Consider the following 12,680-nt stretch of genomic DNA (forward strand, 5'->3'; position numbering starts at 1 on the left):
GAGATGTTATGTAGGGAACTGTGCATTCCAGGTTTTTGTTTCATAGGTTCCATTGTTATTTGTCTAAACAATGATTGGTATTATCACTGAATTAAAATGTCTAGTGTATGTTCTCTCAATAATTGTGATTAGAGATACTGGATTCATAATGTATGTAGGCAGCATTATACTGTTTGGCTTTGTAGACGAGACATTGATTCCAGTGAATACATGTTTAGAGGTACTTTTATTCTATAATTACCTGTGACAGTGAAATTTGATGAGTCTTGGACTTTGTTATGTATTCTTTCTTAATTGTTTATTTTGATGATTAATGTGTTTCCTTAAAAAAACTGAATTTGTGTAAATTACTGAATTAATTTTTAATTTGATGATACATTTGATTTACTTTATGTACACCTTTTCCGGTGTTACGATCTAACCACTTGTGTCGGCACATAAAAATGTTTGTGGAGATATATTTGTCATAGTGAGTTAATAATCCTTCATGAAATCTTATGTGTTGTATCGAAACGTTATCTCAACTCATGCATGAGAAAAAGAAATAATTTTTTGGTTGGTTTGAATAGGCTGTGATGTGTTGAGAATAGTTTGGGACAGGGTTTGAATGTCTTACAGAGGTTTAACCTATAGGCATCACTTACGTGTTTTGTAAGGCAGCTGATATTCATCTATCATTAGACCTTGTCATCCTTTTTCATCCTCAAAGATCCCTAATTGTTGTGTTTTAATGAAGATTAACTGTTAAAAAATCATGTACAAAACAGCATCTGACAGTTTGTTTGTCATACATTTTGAAATATGTCATGCCGAGTTAGCAGAGATTTAATAGTTTAACTATTACTACTGTCGTATTTATGAAATATGAACAGATCTTAAATTCCTGTTAAAACTGTCCAAGATTGTGGTAATGTAAGGTAATAGTAGTGATGTCATTGGAACATGTTGTAACAACAAAATTGTACACAAATCTAAGGAAAAGAAGTAATAAACATAAAAATCGCTTTATATTTGTTTATTTATCTACACGAGAGATATCTAGTATTATGCTAACAGCACAGTAACTCTTGAATCCCATGTGAATATGTTGACCTTTCAAGAGGTTCAAGTATAGCACTTGCTCATTCAGTGCCATGAACTATTGTCTGGAAATTATAGATGATTTGTGTATAATGTACATGTTTGGCACTAGCACTTGATTGAAGGAGGTCTCTAGAATGACTGTCGGGATGTCTCGAGCACAGAGGTATATTTTTTATAGCACTAAAAGGTGTTTGTTCCATCTCCTGCCATTATGTTACATCATATACAAGCATCATTCTGTGTAGGGTATATCACACTGCTGTCTCTGTGGCCACTTTCTTTGCAGCTGATGTCATGAAATGTTGAATCTAAAAATGACAAAAAATAAAACATATAAGATATTACAGTTTGATTGTATGAGGATCATATAGGTAATTTTTACAAAACTTCTCTAGTATTATTTTAGATAAGCACTTGAAAATAACACCAAAATAGTCTTGTGTGGTAGCTTCTGTTAATAGGAGAAAAACTGGTGTGTTATTGAGTATTTCTTTAATGATCTTAATACCCATGTTTATACGTAGGGGAGAATTGATGAGCAAGACAGTGTTGTGCCTACCTTGGTAAATAACTTGATTCCGTATCGGTGGTGAATGTATTTATTGGCTCCTCTCTGTATGGTTGTTAATGACTGAGGTCGAGTCTGGACACATCGCCGGACATAGTCCCAACAAGCGGTCTTCAAGTCATCTAATCCGAACTGTCTGGCTCCACACAGCAAACCTGGTTTATTTGTAAATGGAGATAAAGACATAAATATGGATTTTTTAATGAGACCATTTTGGAACGTTATCATCTAGGATTATATTGGATGGAGGTTAAGGGTATCAGGGTTTTCCTTTCTTCTTGGGGACTCTACCTCAAATACAGTTGAATCTAGTTGAACGTTGAATACAGGTCATTTAATAGATAAACCTTCAGTTGCTTCATTTTTGGTGCTTCCCACAGAAGGAAGAGAAAGTTGGAAACGGAAACCAAACCTTACCTGCAACACTTCTGGAGTCTACATCCACGGATCCACAGTGGATGAACTGTACAATCTTGCGGAAGTCCTCGGGCTGGTACTTGTTAACTTCAATGGTCAAACGGGATTGTCTGGTCTTTCTTGACTTCTTGGCTTCTTTCACACAGCGTTCATTCTTTAGGATGAGCTGGTACATAACCCTGAAATGATAAGTAACAGCATTATAGAGACGTTTGGTACATTAGAAAAGTGTCCAGTAGGAAATAAAATTTGGTTTAAAGCTAAAAGTGTAAGCAAATAGTATAATCAATTCATGTCCTCTGACCAAATAACGCTCAGCATTGTCATGTGAAGCATTTAACGTAGACTACTGACATAACATAAAACAAATTTGTTTTCTTGGGAAGATCATGGACTGTTTTTAACTTTAAAGTATTATTTATATTTTAACTTCATTCATTGATTGTTAATGTTCAGATGTTGTAAAAGTATTGTGAAACCTGCATGGATCGAGAATTGGCAAAAATTTACCTGCTTCGAGTTGATAGAATAGCTTTTACACCATGGATGGGGACTTTGGTTGGTCCTACAAAGAATGTGATGTCACAAAGCTCTGGCATGGATAAGATGTACTTCAAATGGTCACAGAGGGCGCTGGTGTTCTGATACTTAACGTGGTGGTCACCGCCGACGTCACATTCTAAGTTCATGCCATCATCGACATCATCAGCGTTGTCGTTATGTTGAGATTGGGATTCAGAATCTGATGTATCACAAGAGTCGTATCCAGAGGAAAATCCTGAATATTCAAAAAATACATATTCAATTTATTTGTCCCGCCAAATCTATTGCAAACATTTCAGTTGACACATATTTGACAATGTAGTGAAAATATTTGTCAAGTATGTAAATGCATAAACGAGTACATTGGCACTAGGAATAGAGATGAGTAAGTTTGCGCAGTTCCTAACTCTCTTTGTAAATTATACGGATGTTCTTCACGGTTGTGAGGGATAAATAATGTTAATTAGTTACTGATATGTATGTGTAATATATGATGTAACGCATATCAGTGGTAATGTCGTGCAAAGTAGTAGCATATGACCTTGACTCGAATGATGGTGCCAAAGTCACACCAATGATGGAAAACCTTTTAACGCAATCTTATTAAACGAAATAGTGTTAAGCCAATTACATGTTTTATTTTTATTCTACAAAGTGACATATAACCTCAACCTTGGTAAAACACTATCTGTATGTAGAATATAGCATTAATATCATGGGTATAATGTGAATGTACAATAGAGTGTAATTTAACTTGTGGCTACAACCGTCCCGTATCGTGTTAACCAACTGGGGTCTAAAATTTGTTACTCGGAAACAAATCATAGATGCATGTAACATATAAACCACACATTCTAGTTCATACTCTGGTACTGAAAAGGTATTTTCGATTTGGATCACTCATTCTATCGTTACATAATAATTCATTTTGTTAACACATCCCTTAAGTATATTATCAGACATCAAATGTTTATCCTCTGAGAGATAATACCGATAAGGATCGTAATAAAGATATATTTACCTTCAGATTCCAGCTGATCACTTAAGAAGTCCAGTTGGTCATTGTCGATAAGTTTCACTGTGGACTCGTTTCTCTCCATCTTATAAACGTTTACTTGCTTGTATTAAAGAATATTGAAAGATGATACTGATGAATGTGATTTGAGCTGGCGATTTTTATACCCATGTTTGACGTTTTGGAAGAGCGTTTTTGACAATTTGGGAAAAAGATGAGTGACACGGAGCAGATCAGAAATAGTCGACAAGACAAACCGCTGACTGGTACACGTGCGACCGTCGCGTGACAACTTGAGGTGTATGTTTAACACATGTTGATCTGTTTTGATAACGGATTTCGAAGTGACCATGTGTGATTGGTTGTTGACATAGGCCCTGATTGTCAAAGAACGAAGTAATCTAGCCGGGTATCTATTCCCTGTAAACAACAAGTTATTTCTGCTAACAAACATGACTTACAGTATCTGAGACTTCAGTGTAAACAGGAAACACCCGCCATATAACCGTTCCGGCGTTTAATCCTGGCATGAATTTCATTACTTTTGTCACGAACATCACGTGTCAAAATGAATAGAAAGCTAACGGTTTGTAAGAAAAAAGTATAAATGATAAAGTACAAAATACATTCTTAACAGAGTTAATACTCTATTACATGTTGTCATATTTTTTTCCTATCCAAAAAATCTTTATACCCCAGAGGATACCAAATCGTGTAAGGCGATGACATGTGATTTTAAAACTTATACTTATTAAATAAAATTGTTAGTACATGTTAAAATATGTTTTGTTTGGTCATTTTTGCTACTTATTTTGTGTTTGGATGTAACAAATGCAATGAGGGTGATTGATTTAAATCTTAATTCCTTCCTTATTTTTAAAATTGTCAATGATTAAAATTTTCCATTGCGATCTGTTTGGGAAACACCATTCTCCATGAATCTAACAATGACATAGTACACTTGATATTTTTGTAGAACATCGGCAATACCATGAACAAATCCTTTGAAACGAGACAAAATGAAATTGGAATAAACGAGCTAACTATTCCATACCCATTATACATATTCCAGGAAATAACACTTTCTTTGTACTGACATAAACTTTAATTGAAACCGATTTGAGATGTACACATATCTGTCATTTATGAAACTCTGTGCTTTTCTAACATGTAAAAAAAAATTGCTTCAATTGCCACAACTCAAAACCATACAATACTGCAGGGTAAACGTTTCGCTTAATTGCTTCTGTCGTAGTGAAGGGATTGAGAGCATACGGATGTGGTCCAGAACGAATTAAGGCCTTCACGCCACATTTCAACTTGGAAAACGCATTTTGTGTGCGTTCAATATTATTATTTTTGCTATCCAGCAAACCGCCAATATGTGTTGTACTTTTTACAATTTGTAATTTCGATCCATATAGAATAAAATCACAAATACACGAGATTGTTTTAATACGTAAAAACGATAATCTTAGATTCAATACAGGAAAATGAAATTCTCCTCTTTTGACTGTATAACTCACAAATAGTGAGTAAATGTTGTAAAACGTTACCGCTGACAAGACATATATCACCGGCCTGTGTGGGTATACTGTCAGGCGCGGATAGTGTTACTGACCTGCTCAATTCAACATCATTTAGCAAATCATAAATGAAGATCGTCTGGAGATTGCTTAATTTGCTCAATCGAAATACTTCGATAATTTTCTTTTTAAAGTCGTGTATTGAATTATTATCTTTGTATTTAGTTTCATTCTTATCATATTGGAGTCATAATGGTACAGAGTTTTATTCAGTGACTAGGTCGTTACAGGACAGCATACACATACCGTTGGGTATTTTGGGTCTCAACCGGTGTCATTATCATTATATTATAATTATTTTTTTTATATGTAATCTTGATTTGTCTGTGGTATGTATCATTCATTTCTTGACCTCGTTAACAATGTGAATGTTTTGTTTATTGTAATTAGCGTATATTAACGGGTATGTGTTAATTTTCAGTCAATCAATAAAAGTAAGTTTATAATACAGGGAGCTCAAGCTACGAACATTTCATTCGTTTACGGGTTTTTAAGGTTACTTTTGTAACAAAATTATAGCCTTTTATGGCTTAACTACACAGGTAAAAGTACTTATCATATTTAATTACAGGTAATAATGCGATAGCATCAGTAGGTCCATACAGGTGTAGAGTCATTGATATACAATAGGTATAATTGGCTCATTACGTGACCTAACGTGAAAGTTTAGGTGTTTTATCGTTAAGACATAAATATACCTAATAAAATTACAGGTGCGACAAAGCAAACCTATTTGCATGTACGTATGAAAACATTTTACCCGAAATCAGCGTTTCTCATTAAAGCACCTGTTTCCAGTTGGACCGGTACTGACACAATAGGGTATTGTTATTTTTGATGGACGCGATTGTCGGTATGTAAGGATCGTTACATACCAATCACACTAGTGTAAACAACTAACCTCATTTAACGGCCCGCCCCTCACGCTCGCGAGCTGGTTTTGACAGGTCGTCTTGAAATCACACACCAAATTACCGTGCACGGTGTCTGTTTTAGGGGGTGTCGCCGTGGCTCAGTGGATAGTCCGATGTTTTCACAAGCTAGACATTTGATTAAGATGACAGTACGTAACTGATCAATATGGCACCTCTAGTAATATGCCACTTACCTGACAGGATTAACTCGCCATCAGAGTTGTTAGAGGAGGTTGGGTATATCTTTGGATGTATATAAAAAGGCAGGGTTAACGACTACACTCACCAATCTGTGATTTACCGCTTAATATATCAATACAACCAATTCTGTACAATTCTTCGCTTGACCATGGAGAAGTCGGATTCTAAAGCTCTCCTTGTCCAGAACGACGAGTTGGATATCTTGACCACAGAACACATTGAAAATGATGGTAAGTCCTATTTATTCTATTGACTAAACATTTATGTTATATTGCATAGCTCTTAACAAGATAACCGTATATTGTGTCCGTCTGTTGGACATAGTTTGTGCATTTGTGTCTGCCGTAAACTGCAAATTTACGAAAAATAAAATAAAAGTGTAGGACCAACGAGTATCATGCTGATAAATAACTTTAATACATCGTACATATAATACTTGCTGTTTGGACATACAGTTCAAGAATGATAATTTTGCCGTTATAGCCGATACAAGTGATAATTCTATACCACTTAATATACTCGAGATGTACAACAGTCAATTTAAATGTATATACAAGTCAAGTGCCCGTAATAAAGAGGTATCTGTGCCCTATAAACATTAATACTGAAGATCAGCGACTACACTCCTCAAACCCGCAGTATTTACTTTTAATTTAAGAGATAAACAACCATAGCTCTAGGCGCTTAAGTAAATATATTTTTTCTTAAAAGACATAAATATACGTTGTTGAATCTGTCTTGTCTGGTTGAATCTGGCTTGTCTGGTTAATTTTCTTTCCTTATTTATGTATGTCATATGAGAAAAACGATTTCAAGACGGCGTGTGTGCCTGTTGTGTCAATCAATTAAGTAATTGTGCTTCAAAAGGGCCAGAGACACTTCAATCGGCTCCAAGGTCAGCGAGAAGTCAAGAAATTTGATAAACCATTTATAGAGATAAGATACAACTTCAAACCCCGTCAGTGACATTTGGATCATCGCGGCAGACGAGTTTGGGGGACTTTAAATGCTCTACATTGTCGGTTGTTTGTTAGAGAAAGACATATCTGTTCTTCGATATTCTCTACTTCCAGTATTACCCACGGGTGTCGTTCGTGTTCACCGCTTTAAGGTTTTGATCAATCCAGTCAAGATTAAAATAATGTTTTTAAGAAGAAAATACACTTTACAAACATCTAACATCAGACTAAATGATACAGTACACAGTACAATATGATTCTCATTTATGTGGTTCCACGCCTAAATACAAGTAACTCAATACTAAAAAAGGAACCCCCCCAAACTACAGCAATATTGCTTGATTGAATTCTTGACAAAGTTCCTTTTATTCGGAAACGGTGAACTTATTAACTGACAGTCATTGGCAGATCTAACTATGTTACCAAACAAATTTACTTCTGCTTTATGAAAAAACCTAGTTTTGTAATCCGACCAGAAATAGTAAAACTGGTTACAGCGCATACCAAAGCTACACATGTAGTTACAGTGCCTGAAAAAGCTACATATGTAGTTACAGCGCCTGACAAATCTACATATGTAGTTACAGCGCCTGACAAAGCTACATATGTAGTTACAGTGCATGACAAAGCTACATATGTAGTTACAGTGCCCGACAAAGCTACATATGTAGTTACAGTGCCCGACAAAGCTACATATGTAGTTACAGTGCCCGACAAAGCTACATATGTAGTTACAGTGCCCGACAAAGCTACATATGTAGTTACAGTGCCCGACAAAGCTACATATGTAGTTACAGTGCCTGACAAAGCTACATGTGTAGTTACAGTGCCTGACAAATCTACATGTGTAGTTAGTGCCTGACAAAGCTACATATGTAGTTACAGTGCCTGACAACGCTACTTATGTAGTTACAGTGCCTGACAAATCTACATATGTAGTTACAGTGCCTGACAAAGCTACATATGTAGTTACAGTGCCTGACAACGCTACTTATGTAGTTACAGTGTCCGACAAAGCTACATATGTAGTTACAGTGCCTGACAAAGCTACATGTGTAGTTACAGTGCCTGACAAAGCTTCATATGTAGTTACAGTGCCTGACAAAGCTACATGTGTAGTTACAGTGCCTGACAAAGCTTCATATATAGTTACAGTGCCTGACAAAGCTACATATGTAGTTACAGTGCCTGACAAATCTAGATATGTAGTTACAGTGCCTGACAAATCTACATGTGTAGTTAGTGCCTGACAAATCTACATGTGTAGTTAGTGCCTGACAAATCTACATATGTAGTTACAGTGCCTGACAAAGCTAGATATGAAGTTACAGTGCATGACAAAGCTACACTTATATTACCAGTCAAAGCAATAATTATGTTACCTAACAAAGGTGGTTACAGTGTCTGACAATGCTAAAACACCCCGCATATAGTGCCTTTCAATTTACCTGTCAAAGCTGGCCTTATTTACACGATGATCCGGGCGAAACTGCTATAACTTCTACAAGAGCGTCGTATTGTGTGAAGTATGTACAGTATATTTATAATTTACATTTAATATATCATAAAAAAACAAGAATTTTTCAATTTACAGTACACAGATATGATGTGTATCACGACTACAATGGTCTCAGTGTCAGGAAGGTAGGGAACAACCCAGAGAAACATACATTAAAGTGAGGTTAAATGTCTACGCGGCGGGCGACCATTTCAAAAGATTTAATTTTCACAAATACACTTTTTAATAAACAATTTCCTAGACAATATGGGGGTTGTCTGAGGTTTGCCTACAGCAGAAAATTGATTTACATGGGTAATAAACACATCGAGATATCACTTTGTTTCGATTTTATCATGCTGATAATTTGACTACTATACATTTTATGCAAAATCTTTTGATATACCGTATGGCAATCTGATTCATTTTTCAAATAAAAGGAAACAAGATAATTTAGCTCTGAGAAAATGTGACTTCGAACAAATGTCATCAGAAGTAACGAAGCTAAAAACGACAATTCAGTTATTAGTTTCAAATACCGATTTTCACTTCTTTAAGTCGAAGTTCATACAACGTATGTAGTTTTGTCGAAGTAACTACTAGAAAAAGTACAAGATACCTTTTTTATATTAACCTGACCTACGTACATCAAGTTCTATACAGAAAATGAATATTTTGACAATGAGCTGTACAATGCATCATCACCATCGTCGTCGTCGTCATCGCAAAATACAATGCTTCTATCAAATTTATTTACAGATATAGGATTTTCATCCGGATACGAATCAAATCCAGAATCTACACCCGAAGTAGACGATTCAAGCGACCAAGAATCTGACTGTAACCTTAAAGATGCCGTGAACTACAACAGTACCAGCGCCCTCTGTGATCGTCTCAAATACATCCTGTCCATGCCAGAACTTTGTGACGTCACTTTCCTAGTTGGGCCAACCAAAGTCCCGATTTATGGCGTGAAAGCAATTCTCGGAACACGAAGCAGGTAAACAACAATGAAGATTTATCAATACAAATTGATTTAAAAAATCCAAACAAACAAAAACGATTGAATTGGAAATATTGTACACTGGAGATCTCGTATATATCATTGACTTCGTAAAGCTGTTTTCCAAGTTTTACTTTTAGAAAGAAAGAGAAAAAAATTTTTACGATGATATGAAAAGTTACACTTTGACAAAATATGTACTGTGTAAACTATGTAGATTGTATGATTCTAATAAAATATTATTTGCTTTCACAGGGTTATGTATCAGTTGATTCTACAGAAACAGAAAGAGGAAGAAGAGAAAAGGTCTCACAAATCCCGGAAATCTCGCGGCAACTCTCGTCTAGTTATTGATGTTAAAAAATACGAACCAGAGGATTTCCGGAAAATCATCCAGTTCATCCATTGTGGAACAGTTGATGTCACTTCCAAAAGTGTTACAGGTAAACTTTGACACGAATCCGTTGCAATAGGTTTTATCCGTATTTAATAGTTGAATTTTTATTTTTCTGTTTTGGACATCATAAGTTTTCATAACTTTTTGATTTTCAAGAATATGTTGTTAGTCACTTGAATTACCACAGACTTTTTATACACATTTATGTTTTTGATATAGGCCTACTTTGTGGAGCAAACCAGTTTAAACTCGTTGATCTTAAGGTGGCATGCTGGGATTTCATCAAGCGGTGTTTAAAGTCTGAAAACGGTTCGATGGCTGTGATGCGGAAAAGTGCTCATCAGTACAGCCATCACAAGACAGCTGAGAAACTCTTGTCTAAGGTAAGCAGGTTATAGGCCTTACCAGTCTGCGTCATTCTGACGTTTTATCAACTTTTCCCATATTGTCAGACCAATATACAAAGGCGAATACTTTGGGCAGAGGACTTACCATCAATTTTATATAACACGATTTTGAATATGAATTATTTTGTCATGTTTTGCACTTGCTGTCGTTGTCTTCCATCACACTTATAAATTACTTACCGGTATTTTGTTTTCTAAATCTAATGATTAATCTAACTTTACAGATTTCCAAACACTTCACACAGACTTCACGAGAAACCACACCAACATTACCGTCCATCTGTACTGTGAAGCCCTCATCACCACCCAAGTTGACGACAACAGTATGACGAGATATATTTGATATTATTTTTCTTGAATCCAACCAAGTGCTGATAACTCGATTAACAATTGTGCTTTCACAAAAAATTACTTCGATATTGTTGAAGAAAAAGATGTTGGACGCATTTGTTATTGTGATATAACATTTCCAAAACACTGCCACGAGTTACTGGGGAAAATGCTAGTTTCCTGTTTGATGGGTTGTGAAGTGACACAAGTATGCATACAGAAACTGTGTGAAAGATGATGTATGTGTGTGAGTGTTTAGTGAGGTAACTATGAAATGTACTTATTATGTATGTGTAATATAGAATACATTGTATATGTATGAAGTAGTTGGTGCTAATTTTGTGCTTGCAGTCGTCTTAGATTGTATATTTTATGAACAAATCATTTGTATATAAAACAAATACAATATAAGTGTTTTCTTGTTGTCCTTGTTGCTACTGCTACCAACTGCTCGAATATTGATTACATTTGTACTGTTATGAATGCCATCTGCATTGTTCAATAATGAATATATATATATTTATTACGTTAATAATACTGGTGTCTTGCGGTTGTTTATATCATCGGACATTCGTAAATACTGATGGGATTAGGTATTCGTGATGTTGATGACGCTGTACGTTCGTGATATTGGTGACATCGGGCATTCGTTAATGTTAATGGCGCTGGACATATATATACTCAAGGAATAAAGAAACGCAGTGTACACTTTGAAGATGATTCTAGGCATGACGTCGAGTATAATGCTTGATATTTTAAAGTAAGAATGAAGATTAATTCATACAGAGCAAACTGCAAAATCAATGATTTGTATCTGGTAAGTGATTTAGGAGCAATTGAAGGGAACTGAAAGAGAACTCTCTAATTTGAAATCGAAATGGTTTGACTATGTAACTGGGTAGTTAATACCGCTGGTCCCACAAGCACTCATTAGGGGATAGGTCGGGACTGTATGGCGGCCAGTCCAGTGGGTGGATATTTTTGTTAGTGAGAAAGTCGCACTGTCTCGCCACATGGGGCCGAGCATTATTCTGCTGAATGTGAAGTTATTTTGCTGCAATAATGGGACAACACCTCTATACCTTGCGGCAGTTAAATACCCGCTACCACAACCAGTGGTGATTTAACTCTATGTGAGATTCCTCCTCGCACAATAACTGAGCCACCCCAAACCTATCCGTTTCTACTACGCAGCTGTCGTCAATACGTTCTCCCGACGACGTCGGTATACATGATGTCGACCGTCTGCTCGAAAAATAGTGAACCAAGACTCCTCAGTAAACAAGACCCGCCTCCACTGCATCAATGGGAATATGCTGGCAACGAACAGCGGTAAAGGACAGACTTTCAAACGGGTGACGTGCCTGCAGACCAACTTCCTGCAAACAGTCTTTGCATGGATAGGATGGTTATGAGTACCAATGGTATGAAGGGTAGGTCATTCTATAGTGCAAAATATGGACGCCGAAATGTCTGACAATCCGTATTTGTCTTTGACCTTGCATAATCATGGCAATAGCCTGACCCTTCTGAACTTCTGTTAGCCGTGTAGCTGTTTAATGCTATCAGAAATTTATCAACATATCGGAAATGATGTGTCTCTATGAAGACTACTTAATGGTATGACGAGAAGTGTAACTCAATGTCACAACACTGCTGTGCACGATATCTTCCCGTTTCCTGATTTCCCCGGAAGACATCGTCATGCAAAACCATAATGCAACATTCGATACAGGAACACCTGCAGTGTAACCTAGAG

The 12,680-nt window shown here is 36.1% G+C and overlaps 2 protein-coding genes across 2 annotated transcripts; one reads left to right on the forward strand and one right to left on the reverse strand.

Annotated features, from left to right (window-relative positions):
• Positions 1-1,292: 1,292 nt before the first annotated feature.
• LOC132553413 (serine-enriched protein-like) lies at positions 1,293-3,711 on the reverse strand. Its single transcript, XM_060217659.1, has 5 exons — positions 3,633-3,711; positions 2,579-2,846; positions 2,069-2,247; positions 1,643-1,806; positions 1,293-1,391 (listed from the first exon to the last, which is right to left on the reverse strand). The coding sequence occupies exons 1-5, from the start codon at positions 3,709-3,711 to the stop codon at positions 1,335-1,337; spliced, it is 747 nt and encodes a 248-aa protein (XP_060073642.1). The 3' UTR covers positions 1,293-1,334.
• A 2,764-nt stretch (positions 3,712-6,475) lies between these two features.
• LOC132553401 (serine-enriched protein-like) lies at positions 6,476-10,920 on the forward strand. Its single transcript, XM_060217648.1, has 5 exons — positions 6,476-6,557; positions 9,544-9,784; positions 10,043-10,230; positions 10,404-10,567; positions 10,816-10,920. The coding sequence occupies exons 1-5, from the start codon at positions 6,476-6,478 to the stop codon at positions 10,918-10,920; spliced, it is 780 nt and encodes a 259-aa protein (XP_060073631.1).
• The last annotated feature ends 1,760 nt before the right edge of the window (positions 10,921-12,680 follow it).

Source organism: Ylistrum balloti, unplaced genomic scaffold, assembly GCF_031769215.1.
Source record: "Ylistrum balloti isolate Yb309-2 unplaced genomic scaffold, AGI_CSIRO_Ybal_v1 Utg370324, whole genome shotgun sequence".
Lineage (NCBI taxonomy): Eukaryota > Metazoa > Mollusca > Bivalvia > Pectinida > Pectinidae > Ylistrum > Ylistrum balloti.

Coding starts and splice junctions, on each gene's coding strand:
- LOC132553413 (XM_060217659.1), bottom strand. CDS start 3,711: ATGGAGAGAAACGAGTCCACAGTGAAACTTATCGACAATGACCAACTG. Junction 2,248..2,578: donor ATTCTATCAACTCGAAGCAG/GTAAATTTTTGC, acceptor TTATCATTTCAG/GGTTATGTACCAGCTCATCC. Junction 1,807..2,068: donor AGACTCCAGAAGTGTTGCAG/GTAAGGTTTGGT, acceptor CAAATAAACCAG/GTTTGCTGTGTGGAGCCAGA.
- LOC132553401 (XM_060217648.1), top strand. CDS start 6,476: ATGGAGAAGTCGGATTCTAAAGCTCTCCTTGTCCAGAACGACGAGTTG. Junction 6,558..9,543: donor AGAACACATTGAAAATGATG/GTAAGTCCTATT, acceptor ATTTATTTACAG/ATATAGGATTTTCATCCGGA. Junction 10,568..10,815: donor CTGAGAAACTCTTGTCTAAG/GTAAGCAGGTTA, acceptor CTAACTTTACAG/ATTTCCAAACACTTCACACA.